Source organism: Echeneis naucrates, chromosome 9 (genome assembly GCF_900963305.1).
Source record: "Echeneis naucrates chromosome 9, fEcheNa1.1, whole genome shotgun sequence".
Taxonomy (NCBI): Eukaryota; Metazoa; Chordata; class Actinopteri; order Carangiformes; family Echeneidae; genus Echeneis; species Echeneis naucrates.
The window spans coordinates 21,049,862-21,068,585 of NC_042519.1; the positions used below are offsets into that span (position 1 = coordinate 21,049,862).

General features: G+C 39.9%; 1 protein-coding gene across 1 annotated transcript in view; it reads left to right on the forward strand.

Annotated features, from left to right (window-relative positions):
- The window catches only part of ksr2 (kinase suppressor of ras 2), a 75,772-nt gene that overhangs the window by 7,464 nt on the left and 49,584 nt on the right, over positions 1 to 18,724 (forward strand). Inside the window, exons 2-5 of the mRNA XM_029511250.1 lie at positions 2,771 to 2,911; positions 5,034 to 5,184; positions 14,520 to 14,555; positions 15,490 to 15,991. Coding sequence (XP_029367110.1) covers positions 2,771 to 2,911; positions 5,034 to 5,184; positions 14,520 to 14,555; positions 15,490 to 15,991 — 830 coding nt within the window. The remainder of the gene's footprint in view (positions 1 to 2,770; positions 2,912 to 5,033; positions 5,185 to 14,519; positions 14,556 to 15,489; positions 15,992 to 18,724) is intronic.

Consider the following 18,724-nt stretch of genomic DNA (forward strand, 5'->3'; position numbering starts at 1 on the left):
TCTTAATAGATATATTTAGATTTATTCTCTTTGGATGTGTCTGTCATGCTGTGATTTTGGCTTTTTTTCCTCTGAATTCTGAGCTTCCTTGTTTGCATAAAGTACACGTGGGTGATGAGAACAGTTTGTCATGTGTTGTTATTGTAAACTCTGCACTATCCCTTAGCAATAAATCGGAATCCTTTTGTGCCGAGATAGACTCCATCATCTATCCACTAAGTTTGTGCTCAGCAAGAACTTTTGTTCAAACTGGTTTGTTGTGTGTGTTGTGTGTTGTGTGTTGACCTCACCTAATGCTAGGTCTGCAACTGTCACGATGACTGACAGGCCAAACCCTTAATAAAGCAATTTAGCAAACCATAAGTCAAAAATGAACACAGTAAACGAGGAAACAAGGAATTATCCGAGAATCTCTCAAATGTTTAGAAATAAATAAATACAAGCTAATGTCATTTAACGAAAAAAATCAGCTTATTTCTTTTCAGATTTATTTACATCAAATGCAATTATCTAACTTATTTATTTGTTCCACTCTTCATTCATGTATACTGAGCTGTCTCTAAACCATAACAATGGCAACAATACCTGTATTTATTGGTGGATAAGGGGGTTCTTATTGTGAAATTATTCTTTTTGGACTTCACTGTGCTTACATGAATTTTTCTGTGCTTGGCTGTGGCTCTTCCCGTATAATGAAGGATTTAATTATCAGAGGAGGTCAGTTCTTGATACTTCCAAGACGAGGTGAATAATTATTGCTTGAAAACTGGTTATTCTAGATAGATAAGATATTCCTTTATTTGTCCCACAATGGGGAAATTTGCATTGTTTCAGCAGCAAAGGGACAGCGAATAGAAAAGCAGAATAAAAAAGAATATGTACAATAAATAATAGGTACTAAAAATAACCATTATAGATAAACTATATAATAAAAATAAAATAATACCTGGCTGGGTTAGGGGTTATTTATACGAGAAATGTTGGTACTGATTCATATATCAGAGATGAAATTGTTATTGTACATAAATAAATGAATGAATAAATGAATGTATATTGCACACAATAGAAACTGAATGTACAAGTTATTATTAGTTTTACAGTATGATCATTACCACGTCGTTTCCTCTTTCAAGTTGATACTTCCATCGTGTCAGTAATTGATTCTAAAATGAAGGACTCGACAGAAATGCGTGTCGTGACCGTAGAATCAGGTGAACTGAGTGGACTCCTGCTCTGTCAGCATTCAGCCTCTCCCTCTTGTGACCACAGGTTCACCGGGAGAGCAGTAAATTCACTGAGAAACAGCACTTCAGTCAGAAATACTCATTTCATAACAAATACAAAGACAAGGATGTTTTGGATGGAGTGCTGTCACAAAATGGACATAATCAAAGGACCAGAAAAGAACCGCAAAATATTTCAAAGCCGTATGCAGTTAAATGAATTTAACACGTGAATGTGGGCAATGTTAATGAGAACTTACTGACAATTAATCATTAGTAAAACTATGAAAACCTTCTTCATAAAAAAACAAACAAACAGTGATAACAAAAGTGATAATGGGTTTTGGTTAGTGGGTACATCGACTGGCAGACGAATAACCACTTATTAAAAAAAAAAAAATCCTCCTAGAAGTTTGATTTATTCAAACAATTATGGATGCGTTTGACAGGACAGAGAGAAGCTTCTTTTTCCCCCCTTCGTCTCCTGCTGTCATCTTACTGTCCTTCCTCTCCCATCACTGCCCACCACTTTAACTGAGTGAACAAACACATCTCTGACCTTTGTGGATTAAACACCCGTTCAACATGTGAATTAAACAGTAAAATGTTTACATGGCTGCATAATTGAAAGGCTGAGTGACTTCAGGGGTGCTAATCTTATAAAGCAAAATTGTTATGATCAGGTTAATTATGAGTGAGACTGTGAATATTCCCCTGCAATACTTTCCTTGAATATGTGTAAATGTTTGTGGACATTAAGTTTTCTAGTGGCTAAGAAGAATATAAGAGTTTCACGGTTGCATAAATAATTATTTGGTTATAATTGTTAAACCAAATCAAGCTTGGGTAAAGATGCATGAAAAACTAAATTGCCAATTATAAAAATAAGGCTAAAACTTCATTTCCAATTAAGAATAAACTGAGTTATCATTCAAGTTCATTCACAATAAAAAATTAAATGAAGTTAAATGCATGAACAATAATATTTACCTGTATTTGTATTTTCATTTCTGCAAATATAAACACAAAGGTAGCGCGTGATAGATTAGTCTTGGACAGATTCAATGTGAATGGATATGTAGGATTCCCTATTGTCCAAATATAAATGAATAATTTACCACCGAAGCCTCTGTCATCAAAGACCTCTGGATGAAATGGCAGCAGAAAAAAGTACACTGATATGTAATCAGATCAGTGATGCGTTCATAAAGTGGAAAACTGAGATTCATTGAGACTATTATCTTTTCTCCATACTACTGTGGTTCACTCGAAACCAGCTATTTTGATATATTTAACAAACAATCCACTACAGTGAGGCCACTTCATTGTTTTTGCTGTCTGAACAGTAAAGCCACATGTTTGGACACCTTGTTGTACCTGACAGGAGCGTCCTAACAAAGCCACAGCTCTCCATCACCAACCGCTGGAGTAAACTGCCGTTAAGTGGCCTCAGTTTTAGGATTTAGGATTTTCAGCGCTGAATAAAAAAAGGTTTTCTGATCATTGAAGAAGTCTTCCCTCCCTGTGTCTATCCCCCTCTGCTCCAGGGGAAGTTGGTGAAGTACTTCAGCCGCCAGCTGTCCTGTAAGTGCAAAGTGGCCTTAGAGGAGCGCAGCGCTGAGCTGGAGGACTTCCCCCGCCTCGGCCACTGGTTCCGCATCGTCAACCTGAGGAAAGAGGTCACACAGGTAAAACTTCTGCATGCCCAGTGTTTTTTGTGATGAGCCATCTTGTTTTCGTTTACTTATCACGAGAATATGAAATCACTGAAAGTGATAATTTGGCAACAAGCTAAAACAAAACAAAAACTACTTATTACAAGAAAAAGTAAGATAGAATAAGTTGCAGCTTCATTCATTGTATCCTTTCCATTGGCCTTTTTTTTTATTTACATTTATCAAAAATGTTTTTGTTAGCAAACATTTTAAACATTAACATTAAACATTTTTATTTTATTGCCTCACACTTTTTGCTTCTAATTAAGTGTTCAGTGTTCATTTCCTCCTTCCTCGTTTCCTCGTTCCTGTTTGGTTGGAGAGTAAATGTTATCGATACTATGAATGAAAATCTTACTTTTTCAGGCAGGTTCACCTGATTTACAGCCAGATCAGCTCAATACCACTGAGGTCTTCCCTTAAGATTTAAAACTTATTTTTAGAACCTTTAGAACCTTTACTACGGTGGCCCAGGAGGTGCAAACCAGCATTACAAAATCCGAAACGCTTTTAGAAAGCTTGAGACAAATTCACATTTCGGAAAACATTTTTACACATCATAAAACAAAATTACTTTACCATAGTCCCGAAACATGTTCCAACTCTGGGGCTGACCCGGAAGTGATAACGGGACCGAGGGACACAGAGGTGACATAGATGTACAGTTTTGTTGGGTACCAGCACATGAGGGGTTGAAAAGGAATGAGGGTGCAGATAAATGAGCAAAAATTATGTTACAGGAGGAAATAACAGTACAAGTTACACCTGGAAAAGGAGCAGGAAAAGCTGGTCTGTCATAACACATTACTATAAAGAAAAGGAGAGAAGGGAAGAAATGATCATAACAAATCAGAACAAATGTTACTGTAACTGCGGAGTCAAAGGAAATGTTGAACATATCATTTTGAACTGGAACACAAAAAGGTGCTGTTACACACTCCTGTACAGTAGGAGGCGGTATGCACCTTAAAGTTGTTTGCGATCCGGCAGTAAATCGAGAGAAGAAGAAGAAGACGACGACGACGACGACGAAGAAGAAGAAGAAGAAAAAAGAAGAACGTGATGATGGAGTGATGTTTTGCCCTTTTTGTGGCAAGTACAGGAGCCGCTAAACGCGGGTTTGTTGTTCATCTGTAGCGTTTTTAAATGGCTCAGACCAGACGGAATGTGTTTTGTAAATTTTCCTCGGCGTTTGTAAAATTGTTTCGCGTTTTGTTCATTTGTTCTCCAGAGGTGTTTCAGATATTGTAATGTTGGTCTGCACCTCCCGGCCACCGTACTTTACCCACTCAAGGTTTAATGATTGAGTAAAACTAAAATTCTCCACACAGCTACATCTTGTAGAGATCTGAAGTCAAAGAAATTGATTTTCCAATGTATCTTTAACTTGGGATGGGGCTAAAAAAAATCTGATTAATTAGTTAATCGAAATGATTTAAACATTTGACATGAGAAAAAAAATAATTTTTGTTAAATGAATGAATGAATCCTTATACATTTGCTAAAACTTAAAAAACTGGTTTGTTTTCCCATCAACCTACTACACAGACAAATAGATGAGCTGAGGAAACAGCCTGAGCAAACAGTTTTCAGAAGAGTGGAAATTTTGACCAAAAATGCCAAAAGTACTGATTGACTTCAATTTTTTCCAAACATCGTGTATGAGAAACAAGAAAAACTAAACTATCCCACTTCACCACTAAAATATCCTGCCAAAACTAAACAGATGCTAAGTGTACAGTCTGAAACGGTAAATAAAAACTGACCTGCACGCTCTGACATGTTTTGCGTTGAAGTGCTGACGAAGGTGGACTCAGATGCTCCTGATTTTTTTGTTTATACTTCCATCTGGAAGTCCAGCATGCTGTCACACTGTGCGTCGGTCTAATATGTCTGCCTGGAACGCCTCCACTGAGAAAAGTTCTGCGCTGCAAACTAAAGTGCAACAAAATCTTTTTTTTTTTTTTTTTTTTCTCGGTATTGAATTAATCGAAATTAACTTGTTGGAGTCCCAGCCTTATTTTAATCCCAGTTTTTCCCATGCATTGAGCAGTACGTATGTTTATGTGTGTGTGTGTGTCCTTGTGTGTTGCAGGAAATGAGCCCAGGGGAGGTGACCCTGGAGGGTCTGCTGGAGATGAGTGAAGAGCAGGTGTGTGAGCTGCTGCAGAAGTTCGGTGCCAACGAAGAAGAGTGTGCCCGACTCAACGCCTCCCTTTCCTGCCTCAGAAAGGCCCACCAGCTCGGTAAGGAGGCCACACACAAGCACACAAACACACAGCTGTACGCAACAAAAGCTCTCCTCCCGAACTTTCTTTTCAGGAAAACGCTGGTGTCCAGTTAAAACCACAGTCTAAATGTTTGAATTACATTCTCCAATTTTACAACAAAATCTATAAAAGTAACATTTAAATTTTTGCTTTTGTGTTCCCAAAAACATGATATTTTATCTTTTGGTTAAATTTCAACCTTCAGAGATTTTGGTGGTTGTTGTTCATGTCAACACGATGAAAAGACCAGAATCACAGTCAGACTTGATTTACTTTTATTTTTCATTTTCAGAACATACTATAAATATTCCCTTTCAAAAACAGGTCAAATTGTAGTTTGTGAAGTCTGAAGCAGGAAGTGATGATTCTCTCTGGTACATTCAGGGACATTCTGGGATTTAGAACTGCCTATTGAGCAAAATGATTTAATGTTTATATAAATCAGTTGGTGGGTTAGGGTTAGGGTGGCGTAGTGGTTAGCGTTGTCGCCCCACAATAAGAAGGTCGCGGCTTTGGTTCCCAGCCTGGAGCCTTTCTGTGCAGAATTAGCATGGTCCCCCCCGTGTCTGCATGGGTTTCCTCCCACTGTCCAAAGACATGCATGTCTCCGTTAACTGGTGACTCTCAATTGACCGTAGGTGTGAATGCGAGCGTGAGTGATTGTTGGTCTCTGTTTGTCTTTGACAGACGACCTATAATTATATTTCACTAGTTAAAAATCTGGAGGAGGACATTTGTTTACATGCTGCTCTACTCACAGTAATGGCAAATAATTACCTCATTATCCTGTTAATGATTCAGTGGAAGTTGTAGTGATGGATTTTGAGAGAGATGACAAGTTGTGATTGAGGACAATGAGCTGCATTTGATTCATGTGTACAAAGGGGACCCATCAGTGAGATGATGAGTCAAGAGCAGTAAAGACAGAGTACATAGCTTAACCGCCAGGGATTTAAAAAACTATTTAATTAGTTATTCAAAATTTGTGTTAAATTGATCATATGAAAATATCTCACAACATATTATATATGAAATTCTGATGAGATGCAAGCAGAATAAGAATTCAGTGAAAACTACTTGAAGGCCTTTTATTCAGATTGACTGTGGAGAAGATACACAGTATATTTTCCGATTACACTCCTTTCTCCTACTATTATTTTTACTTTGAGTGTATGTTCAAATAATTTGAGGTTTGCTTTATTTTCACTAAACTTTTTTCTTTTTTTTTTTATTTTTGGTAAATGTGGTCTAGTTCAACTGGCCTGTGCCAAACTAAGCCTTTATTTATTTACATCTGACTACACAAACATTGCTCAAACACTTGTAAACTTTTAAATGTGTATTTTTCTGTCATGACATGAAGTTTTAACCGCGTTGACAAAAGTCTTGCTCTAAGTTATGTACAGCAGGTGGCGCTGTTTCTATCATGTTCAAACACAGCAGCTCAGGTTTATTCCTCAAAGAAACCCTGAATCATTATTCCAGTAATCACAGATAGCAAGATAAAAATGTGTCACCATAATATAAGGAGGAATTTCTAATTCCTCATGTGCCTCGTGTGAAAAATGGGTTTGGTATGAAGCTACTTTTCTGTTTTGAAACTTTTTTCTTTTTTTTTTTTGCTTTCAAGAAAATGAACCAGCACATGAGCTACAGCAGAAAAGATCGAAACTACACATTCTTCCTTTAGATTCTAATGTCTTAAGTTATTTTGTATTCACATTAACAGATCATAAAGCAGAAAGAGCAGACCACAAGGCTTTATGGCTCTTGTGATAAATGCATGCTACATATATACTAAACTGATTCATTATTTCCTTTTGTAAGATGCATATTCAGTCATCCGATCTCAAGCAGTCAGCTCACTCCTGGTTTTATAATGCTTCTGTAGTCATGCAGTGTTGTTTTCGGCCAATCAGACAGATGGCCTCGTTCTCAATGTGAAAGAGAGAAATGCGCCCATCTTTTCAGTGGACAGATAACCAACATGCACAGAGGGAAAATCCTTTCAAAATAAAACAGGAAACAAAAAAAACCATGAAGTATATTTAACCCCTAAATATGCCCACTTTTTTGTTTCTTTTAGGTTCATCTTAAACTATAGAGACAGAGACCTTTCCTTTCCTAATTGAGAGTAAATTCAGAGATTTTTTTAATGGTGATTCTAACATACAAATGGGGTTTTTCTGATCTCCATGCTGCTCTGTAGTTTCACAGCAGGGGGCGTCACAGACCATAAATTAATTTCAATCTATTAAGTCTCAGCTTTTGCAATGACACCACAGAAGCAGAAGGGGGCAGTAGAGCTTCACTAAAATTGTGTTGTTAAGTTGAGTAACTACTTTTTGTGAACCGGTTTGGTACATACCCCCCCCCCCCCCCACACACACACACACACACACACTCACACACTCACTTGTGTTCTGTAACAGATGTTTTTTCAGACTGAAGGCTCTGTTGAATAATTAAACAAATTAAGTTGATGAGTAGTTGTTCTGCAGTGTGCCCTCAACAAATCAGTTCTTTACGTGTTGCATTAAGGAAGGGTACAAATCAGCAGCATCTGCAAAGCATTTTTCATTTTTCTTTAATGTGATGAAAACGTTTTCAGACAAACAGGTTGTGTGTGTGTTGTTTGCTTTTTTTTTTGTTTGTTTTTTTTGTTTTTTACTGAAAGCCTGCAAACCTGGCTCTTTTGTGAGTCTGCAGGTATTCATGTGTCCTCTCCAAATACTCACACCTGCCTGTTGGTCCCTGTGCTCATTTGTCATCCATCTGCTGGGCCTGTCCACTTTACTCTGCGTCTCTTTCAACTTCCTCCTCATCGTTGTGTCTCAGTGGTCAGAACAGGGATGGGGGTGGATAATATCCAGACAGACAGACAGGCGTCCCCTGGCAGAGTCCGACAAGCGGTCTCGGTCGCCTGCACCTCAGTCCAGCTGGACTCTGACCAGTCAGGTTTCAGGCGTCAGTGGGCCGGGAAGACTGGCTCAGGTTTGCCGTCACCATCGTGGACTTTATCTCAAAACATGTTACGTTAAAATTGTGCAAAATGGAACATGACAATGATAAAGTGGTAGAGGTATTAATCGTGTTTATTATAAACATGTTAGAAACAAACCAAACAAGCAGAGATCACAAAAACCTTATTTCCATTCCATTCAGTTAGTTCCTGTATTTTTCTTATTTGTGTGTGTGTGTACCATACGTCCGCTGTAGATTTTGTTTTCTGGTGCTCTACCACAACAGCTAGATGTTTATGACCAGCCACCCACTCAGAGTGCAGCACGGTTGTCTGAGCCAAATAAACTTGGATGGAAAAGATTCATCTGATGATTGTAACCAGTCGCCCTCTTGTTCCTTTTTCTTACGCCCTTTAACAGAGATGCCTTTAAAGGCAACATTTGATGCTCTCAAGTAAATTTTTGACACTTGAGAAGAAAGAAATATCTCCTTTTAGGGTTGTTCAAGCCCGAGCAGCCCAAACTACTCAATAGATTTAAGTGGGATGCTTTCTCTTAACAAACAACAACAAATCCATAACAACAAATATTTATGGATGGAATAGCTTGAGCTTTTGGGAAAACAGACAAACAAACAAAAAAACAAATCACCAAAACAACAAGATGTGTAATGTGTAACGAATACAGAGCTTTCTCCAAGTAGGAGGATTTTATAAAAAAAAATAAATTAAAACAATATCCTCTCTACAACTGTACTATGAATTTCAAATAAAAACTCCCAGCCCCAGAAGAGGTTAAAGACGACAGAAAGCATCTTTGAAGTGGACTGATCCCCTCCTGTACACAACCACTTGTTGTCTGTTATCATATCACAAGTTACATACAAAAACTAGGCAGCAATAGTTTCTCATCTCCGCCGTCTAAATCTTCTTCCTTCCTTCCTCCAGCTTATTGTTCATCGTTCTCTCTCTCTCTCTCTCCCCCTCTCTCTCCGGCCACACATAGCCACTAATTGGCTCTCTAACAGGGGGGGGTGGCTAGATATGTGTGAATGCACCACAGCTACAACACCACCACCACTACCACCACCACCACGCTGAGTGTTGAGAGGCACTTTCAGCTGAGAGAAATACAGGGTGTTCGGCGGCATTCTTCATATTCTTACCCAGATGGAGCTGGGAGAGCGAGATGTGTCATAGCTCTGAAATCTCGCCACATTTGCACATCTGTGTGCATGTTTGTGTGTGCGTGTGTGTGTTTCAGAGGGATTGTGCAAGTAGCAGTGTATCAGCATGTACGTCCTTGTGTATATGGATAAATGCTAAAGATATAAATTAAGTTTGTGTGTTTTAAGGGGTTACTTAAAACTTAAACACAGTAAGGCAAAAGGCGGAGGATTTTCTTATGTCTTTGAAGATGTATGTTCTCTTAAAACCTGGAGGTTGTTCCCAAAGTACAGATATAGTCAGCCATTATGAATGAAAGCAGAACGAAGGATTTACAGATTTATGCACATGCTTTTTTTTTTTTTTTTTTAAAGAAATACATTGCTCCATTTTATGAGTCATGAGGAATTAAAGGGGAAAAAAAATAAAAATTTGGCAGACACGGACATTGATATACTTCACAATCCTTTGCATCACATAACTGGAGAAATAGAGGACATAATAAGTAAACGTATGTTGCTCAGTGGTGTAATGGTGGGGGAAGGAAACTAATGCAAGTTAATAGAATTTTTCACTACAGGCTCTTGGGATTGCAGTCCACGAGTTGGAATGAGGATGAGTCATACGATTCGGAGGCAGCCGGTCGATTCTTTGTGCCGCAATATACACACATTATCCAGCCTGCCCCTCTCGACAAGTCCACACACACACACACACACACACACACACACACAAACGTTTTCACGAGGTGAATTTCTTAAATATGAGTTCAGCTGATCAGGCTCATCGTGTTGATCTTTGCTCAGCACGACAGGCTACCTCGGTACGTCTCCTGTGTAAAATCTGACAGCTTAACTGAATGCCCCCCCGCCCCGCCCCGCCCCCAGTCCTGCTTTGAGACAGCTTCACATGCTCACAATCACCTAATTGGCTTCAAGCGACATCAATAAGAAAAAAGACATGTGGAAAGGCATAGGAGAAGGAATAGAGGAGGTGTGGGATGTGTGTGTGTGTGTGTGTGTCTGGGGGGGCTGTTGAATAAATCGAAGGAAAATTACGGTGAGAAAGACGCAATGACAACAGCAGGTGAGGAAGGCAACTAGAAGAAGCATTGACCGACTGCCCCCCCCCCCCCCCAAAAAAAAAAAAAAAAAAAAAAATTAGACACCCACCCACCTTCTTGAACACTTCTAAAGGTGGTCCTTATTGACTGTTAACTAATTAACAGAGACCAACATTGTTTCCCACTGATTACTCTGCACGAACGTCCACAAACCCTCAACCCTTTTGGCCAGATCCTGTTTACAGTGGCAGTGAGATAGACCAGCTACTGTCCCCGTGGCATTTCACTGCCATTTAGCCCAAAGAAGCAACACGTCTTGAGGTAATTAGTCCAATTATGAAGCTGTTATCTGCCTTTCTCAAAGCCCCGCTGCATGTTAAGATTGCCCCGGTAATGGTGTTGGGATGCTGCTATTTGAATCACCTCAGAGCAGACACGGTCCTAAATGCTTCAGGTGGATTGTTTAGTTTGACGGTTGTTGTGGAGATGCAGGGTTATTGAGACTAAGAGGGTGCAAAAATAGATAGATTGATGACGTGCCTCCAGAATTGTATCTGAAGTTAGGCTTATACTTGATCAGCAATTGCTAATAGATGGGACGAGCGATTTGTCTGAGTGTGTGAAAGGAATTGTTTCACAGTTTGGTAAAATTAGCACATTTACTGGTCTTTTTTTTTGTTGTTGTGGTTATTTGTTTGTTTGTTTGTTTGTTTTTTTCAACATTGGATGGAAAAACAATGCCAATATCTATGCATTTCAGCCATTCAGCGTCTTTGGGTGAGTCATGAGTCATGGTATTAGTTGCGAAGTTGTGAGCATACCTCCGAGCTCATCTTGGCTCAGTAACTATTAAAACTCACCTTTGCATGTTACTTATTTAGCTCATTTATTATTTTTTTTAATCACCTTAGTTAATGTGGTAATTATTATCTTATATACTACTCCAGTTAACATGGATCGACATTATCATTCATTTAAAGTCAGATTTGCGTCCACATGATGAATGGGAGTCCAATATCTACTCTAATTTTAGCAAATTCTCTGTATTGTTCTTTGCCAACTACTGAATAATCCTCCTTAGCAGCTAACTGCTTTACTCTCCGGTTTCTAACTTGAACTGAAATGTGTTAAAGGACACACATTGATTATTTGCTATATTAGCTGTTCGCTCCGCTTCTTCCAGCACCAATGCTAAGCTAAGCAGGCTTACTGTCACTTGGTTTCAGCTTCATGTCTCATTTCACATGAAGACACGGGAGTGTTTTTGCTCTCACAATCCAACTGTTGTGAAGAGAAAGCCACATTTACCAAACTTTCAAAAAGTTGTTGAATGCTTCATCAAGGATTTAAACTTTTGATCGTGTTACTCGATTAGAGGAGAGAGGATTGAGTGATTATTTGAGCTTAAATTGTACCACATAGGATTCTCTGGGATTTCACTTTTTCCTCAAATAAAATAGTATTTCTTCCACCTTCGATTTTTATATTCGAGGCAGTAATCCAGCTAATTAGACTGGACATCCAGCAGAAATGTCTGGCGGAGAGGTAATATTTCAAGATGCACAATAACGCCGTTTTAGGATGCAGCCAGCGGCTGTGACACCGACTGCTTGCTCAAAACATCATCAATGAAAAGTGCCTCCTAAGGTATTCTGTTCATTTTCTATTGTGATAGAGATAAACGATTTCTCAATTTCTCAATTCTAAAGAAAAGCAGGAATCAAACTGAAACAGCGTTCACCCCCAGAAAGTCGTGATGTATCAGAAACCAAATGATTTTATTTATTTATTTATTTTTGTTCCTGTCGAAGTTTTCCATGAAATGCACCTTCTAAAACTCACTAACAAGCCCAAGTCACTCAAATGAGCTTAAATCACAGACCTCGAAGGGGTTGCGCTCCGCCTGTGCTCTTCATCTCATTTAGTGGCGAGCTCCTTGTAGATTCCTGGAGGCTTTTGCTCAGGTGAGATGATGTGAAATTCATACGACAAGTCTGGTTACTATTTTGCTGAAGCAGTTGCTAAGATACTAGTGCGCTTGATGAATTGACTCATTACTTGAAGCAACAGTTTCATGAGTGCGATTCAGGTTCATTGCTTTTCCTTGCCGGGAATTTCACTTGGGGTATCAGCAGTGTCAAAAGCATTTTCAAAGAGACGCTGCTTCGTTCAAGAATATGAATATAAGAGATGATGATTTGAGATCCAAAGTGATTGGTCGACATTTCTAAAAATGATCTGGTTAGAGTCTGCGAGGTAATAATTTTGAAATGGACACCTATAGACTTGTTCGTAAGCGATCAGGTTTCTGTTGCTTCCAATCTATAACCTCAACCTCAGGGATATGAATTCACTAGAGGCTGTTGATTAGTCTGAGTCGGTCACACGGGGTCAAGCTGACCATTTACATTTCTGAGTGGCCTGTTGTGGTTTTATTCCTGCTAATGAAGGAGGCTTGATCAAACATCCCCCTCCTCTTTTCCTGTCTGTGGATGAGCACTCCTTCGGGCCCACTCCACCATTCTGCATCTCCATATCCATCTGAAAGGGTTTTTAGGGTTGAGTTGTTGAGTCTCTGAATGTGACTTCAGTGGAGGAAAGTGTGTCAGCGACGACTTGACTAGAGAACACCTTGCCGTCTCATATCCAGAGGTGTGAATTACAGCGGTGGACAGGCTGTACATTTGTGAGATTAATCAGTTTCTTGAAAATGTGTAAAAAGAATTAGAATTTCAGGGGCATTAACCAGTGTTGGAAATTAGGGCCATCTGCCTTTGTAGCACTGCCTGTCTTCCAGATGCTGAATATATTTTAGAAATATATTATGTGCGGGGGAAAGATAGCAATGTGCCCTGAAGTGCTGAAAAATCGCAGGCTTCCCTGACAGAGACGACACCTGGTTCACTGATGAGAAAACTTAATCTGGAGAACACAAACTAACTGGTGAAATGGACATTTGATGTAATGTGTTCATGCAATGTTTTTTCTTTTTCTCCACCTTTGATGGATGTGTCACACATTTGGAAAATGTTATCCTTGATGCAGATATTCTACCTTTCATATGTTCTTCACGGTAAAAACCTCAGACAGATAGCCCAGATTGAGACGTATCCGCTGGCTGCAAACCACAAATAGAGATACAAATGCTGACAATAGTGCCGTATTTAATTTTATTTTTCTGCGTTAATTGGGAAAAAAATATCTGATGACTATGAATTGGAAAATTACTGATTTTAATTAGTTTTAGCTCATCAATTGGTGATTTTTGGGGCAGCAGAAAGAAACAACACAGACAAATTATCACTTTAAGTTCATATCGTGAGCAACAATAGCAACAATGACATGAATTTTATATAAAAAAAAAAAAGTCCAACTCTTCGGCTGCTGAAGGGGCCGATGTGTTCTCGAGCCTGTTGCTTACTTTCTTAGCGAATCAATGCAGTGTGACGTTGTGGCGCCATAAAAGAGAAGTATGACCTAAAAGCTGCCGTACAGCTGAGGTGACAGCAGACAAGAGAGAATATTCTGTCAGTTTGGTATTTCTGTATATTACGTCCCTTGTGCCTCTGCCGTCATCATTTCCCATTTTTCCTTGTGGCCTCTTCTTCATAACATTACAGAATTGGAAAGGCTGCAGGCCCCCCCCGTCCCCCCATCATGCTTTGAAAATCCTCTGGGACCTTTTACTGAGATATTTTTTCATGGTTCATTTGATGTTGTTGATGTTGACATTGTTTGAAGTTTGTGTTTTTGATGCTTATAGTTCCTTAGAGACGATTGTTACAGAGGAGAAAAATTATTCTAGAAAAAAAAAAAACAGCGCAGGGTTGTTCAGAGAGATTTACATACAAGGTGGCTTAGTGGTCAATAACAGCTTCTTGCAGAGTGTGAGGCCAGTTTTTCCCAGACTCAATCATGCATGAGATATTGCATCTGTTGAGATGCACCCAGGATCAATTCTGCAAACATTATATTTTGTTTTTCTGAAAAGCCTTTTGGCTATGCATAACTGCAGATGGAAAGGCACAAAGAATACTGTAGACTATTTCAGCTCTGTGTCTGCCACATCAATAAACACTTTTTGTTTTTGTTTTTTTTTTTTTTTGCTTCTTTCTGAAGAACAACTTGGGGAGGATAAATTTCACAACAACGGAGGTAACGTATTCTCATCTGAGCTCAAAAACACTCATTCTGGCTGCTCACCTATAAGTTTTTTTATTTATTTTTATTTAATTTTATTTTATTTGTCTCTGTTCTTTCGGTCTCATTTAACAGAAAGTTTAGTTTTGGTAGAAGTCGCCTTGTCTTATGACTCATACAGCTTTGCCCTGTTTTGTCGCACTCTTTCACACCTCTCACTCTTTCACACCTCTCACTCTTCTTCTTCCATCCATTCATGTTTAATATGCTCCAAATATTTGAACACAGCTGCTCTGCTAACATTCATAATGAAGAGAATGAAGAGAATTCTTCATTACTCAAATTGAGCACGTCTGTTGGTGGTAAATGTCGGCCTGCTGCCAGGATTACTCTCACTGCTTCAATCAAGCAGTAGCTGTTTTAGCATTAAGAGCATGTCAAGATGTCAAGAACCATTCAGCTTAACTGGATGTGCCATACTACACACAAATGTTCACCCAAATTATGCGGATGGTTTTGGTCTATTTTTCCCAGGTTTTGAAACATTTAAAGAGTGCTTTCATTTTTAAATTCACTCGTAACCTCTTTTTACATAAGAACACCATTTCAACAGGAGAGACTCTCTCTTCAGTACAAAGTAGTTCAAATGAGTCTTTGGATTATATGTAGTGACCGACACTTTGTTCCTGCAAATGCTGCTGTTTCATTTTTTGAAATGTCGTTTTTAAAAAGCTTTGAGCAACATCAACCAAATCCCTTTTCCCTCAATGGCGTAGGCGTAGAGGTGAAACGATAACAGATACACATCTTGAAACCTGGGCAAATTAAATCAAAAACACCACTGCAGTTAAGCAAGAAAAAATGTTCTTTTGTGATCCGTGTGCACCCCTTTAACGTGCATTTAGCACAATGCATCACAACCAGGTGTCTCTCTGAAATCTTCCAACAGGGAGCCAGGCGAAGCAGGACTGGTCCATCCAGTGGCCCACCTCTGAATCGGGCAAAGAAAACACCCCGGTGTGCCAGCCAGAGGCAAGTCAGTGGATCCGCTTCCAGCTCTCTCAAAGCCCTAAAGTCCAGTCCAAGTACAATCAGCACATGTGCCACAGCCCCCAGGCCCTGGCCCCCCCTTTGTATGTTGATCGACTCACTGTCGACAGCCCCGCCATGGGGCTCTTCCCTCCCATGGACTTCGGTCATCGCTCCCTGCCCCCGTCACCCCGCCAGAAGCATTTTGGCCACACACCTCCTAGGACTCCCTTGGTGATCAACACCATGACCCCTCCTGGCACTCCTCCCATGCGGCGAAGGAACAAAGTGAAGGCCCCGGGAACGCCACCTCCGCCCAGCCGCAAACTCATTCATCTGCTGCCGGGCTTCACCGCTCTGCATCGCAGCAAATCTCACGAGTTCCAGCTGGGGAACCGTTTGGAGGACACGCAGACACCAAAGTAAGTGTTACATCCATCGAGATTTTGTAAATAATAGTATCGGTCTTTGCTATCACTCCAAAATGGATTGGCAGCGCTTTTAGCAGAGGAAAGGAATCTAAACATTCACAAAGTAAAATTTAATCTTGAGGTTTATTTATATCTGTGAACAGGTCTGTATTTACAGTTAGGATTAATCCCGAATTAACAAATCCTGAACACAAATTCATGTACCAGGTTAAGGCAGTCTCCACCTTTCACTGCTGCTGTGAGAGCAGAAATATAATGCGGATTACTGTGAGTCATATTTTAATTGGTGCATCGGATCGTATTTTATGGGCAGCCTCTCCAGAAGGCGTCACAATTGACTGTGCTGGATGAGGCTTTGTTGGATAAATTCATTGTTCAACTGGCAAAACCAAATTATTCCTTCAATTCCTTAATTCCTAATTTAATTCCTTTAATGATTGAAATCGAACATCAGGACTGAGGCTACATGCTTCTAATTGCAAAAATGTGTTTCGCTGTCTTAAATGACCTCGTTCACAAAGTTTCTCAGAGCCAATATTGCAATTTAGCTCTTCTCGGTCAGTTTCAGCAAATGGCCTGCCTGAAGCAAACAGTCTTTTACAGCACTCCCTCCCTGTCATGTGCACATGGTCTGCCACTGTGATTTCATCTGATTCAAGAGGCACAGAAAGAAAGTTTGGGCCCACCGGAAAAGTGGCACCAGAACATAATCTTGTGCCGGAGCCCAATCAGATTAATTCCCTGGGACGACATCATTGCCCATAAAGGACCAACGGCCTGTCGGTAGCGATAAGGGGCCTTTCGGCTGAGTTCCTGACTGGCCATGCCTGTGTCTGGTGCTATGCTGATCAGATTTGGCCACAAACAGGGTCCACCACTGCGAGGCAATCAGGAACCAGAGTCCGCCTCAGGAGAGCCGCACTCATTTTGATAATGCCATTAGATGACGATGCCCTATCACTGCTACACTTGGTAAGTTAATATTTGGGAGCCGTCCTCTGCTTTTGCGATGGCCATCTGGGTTATATTCAGCGTGTGCTTGGTTGCGGACAGGGCCACATCCACACATCAGTGCACGCGAGCGAGCGTACGTGTATCTCCACCGCAAGGAGTGGATCATAGCTGGAGTGAATAAGCTCAAACGGCATTAGAGAATTGATTACCGGTCCCTGAGCACTGATAGACTGCAGGCTGTGAGTTGAGCCCCTCTAATCGATGGCCTGTGCGTGCCTGGAAATGTTGCAACTCATCGAGAAAGGGCAGATCTGCTGGCCTCTTTGGTAGCCAAGTACCTCTCATAATACATAATAATTGGTAGGAAGATCGAACTGGCAAGCATCAAACTGGTAGTTCAGTTCTGGCATGAGGCGCTCATACTATTTATTTATTTTTTTTTAGTATTTACACTTTTTCTTTTGCATCTGTTTAGACGAGGGAATTAGCTCCATTCCAAAGTTAGTGTCTGTTTTTGTCTCGAAGGAGGAACAAATAGCTGTAGGTGGAAGGCTGAAAGTTTATAACTTTATTACGTTTTCTTAAATCTTTCATTCAAGTTACCGTGTCCAACCTTGTTTTTCACCTAATGACTCAGGATGAGAAACAACTTTCTGGATCAAACCAACACTGAAAAAGAGAAAAATCAACAAGTAATCCTTTTTATGGCAACTTTCCTCCAGTAACCCGTTTTGTCTCTGCTACTCGTATTTCCCCCTGTCACCAACCTCAGGATTTTAATAAGCTCACAGTGCTCCTCAGGTCCTCATTTTCTCTTGCCTAATTGCCTGGCACTATGGCCAGGACACAATAACCAGAGATTAGCCTCTGACCCCGAGAGACATTTTTCTCCCTTTATCTTAACGAGATACGGCCTGATATCTCATTATCACTGTAGCTGAATGTGCAAGAATCCTTAGAGTGCACTCTGCTGATGGAAATGTGAGGGTTGATTTTGGCACTGATAGATAACTGAAATTTCATTTTATGGATAATAATAATAGTTGCCTATTGGAAGCATTTAAGTATTCCTAATAACTGTAGCCTTAATTAAACTAATTATACATGCTTTGCATGTGAAAACTGGAGACTTTGGACATGCAAAATTAATGATGGAAGCAAATTTGTTTTTCAGATATGGTTAATATTCATATTTTTGGCTTCATACACTTAAAAATATGTGGGAATGTTGGTGACGTTGCCTTTTGTCACTTAAAGTGACATTAAGTGCTGTTCGGGACTCTTAATGGCCTCGCTGAAATGTAATAGCCTCCATTTTAGTTCGTCCTCAGGTTCTTTGGATGCATTTTTCAGGTTTCATGCAGCGACGTTTCTGCAATCAGGGTCTGAAAATTGTTTCCAGTCGTCTATTGTAAAAACTCTGCAAACACTCTGGTCGGTCAGCGCAAACCTTCACCTGCTTCTGCTTGATGACTTTGTGCTTCTTGGTTTAATTTCTTTGCCCGTCAGATAATGTGTTTTTCCTTGCAGATCGCAGTGAACCACAGGTTAGTTTCTATCTCACCTTAGAAATAATGAGCAAATTGCCTCGTTACTGTTGTGCTCAGTAATGTCTATGGAGCCAAGAAAAAAAAAAACAAATCTCACCTCGAGACAAAATAGCTGCCAATTTGGCAAGTCATAAGGCATTAAAAAGAAAACTTTTTCCTGTTTGGGGAAACTGCTGTATTATTTCTGACCACCTGTCAAGTGCAAGTTCAGAAACATTCA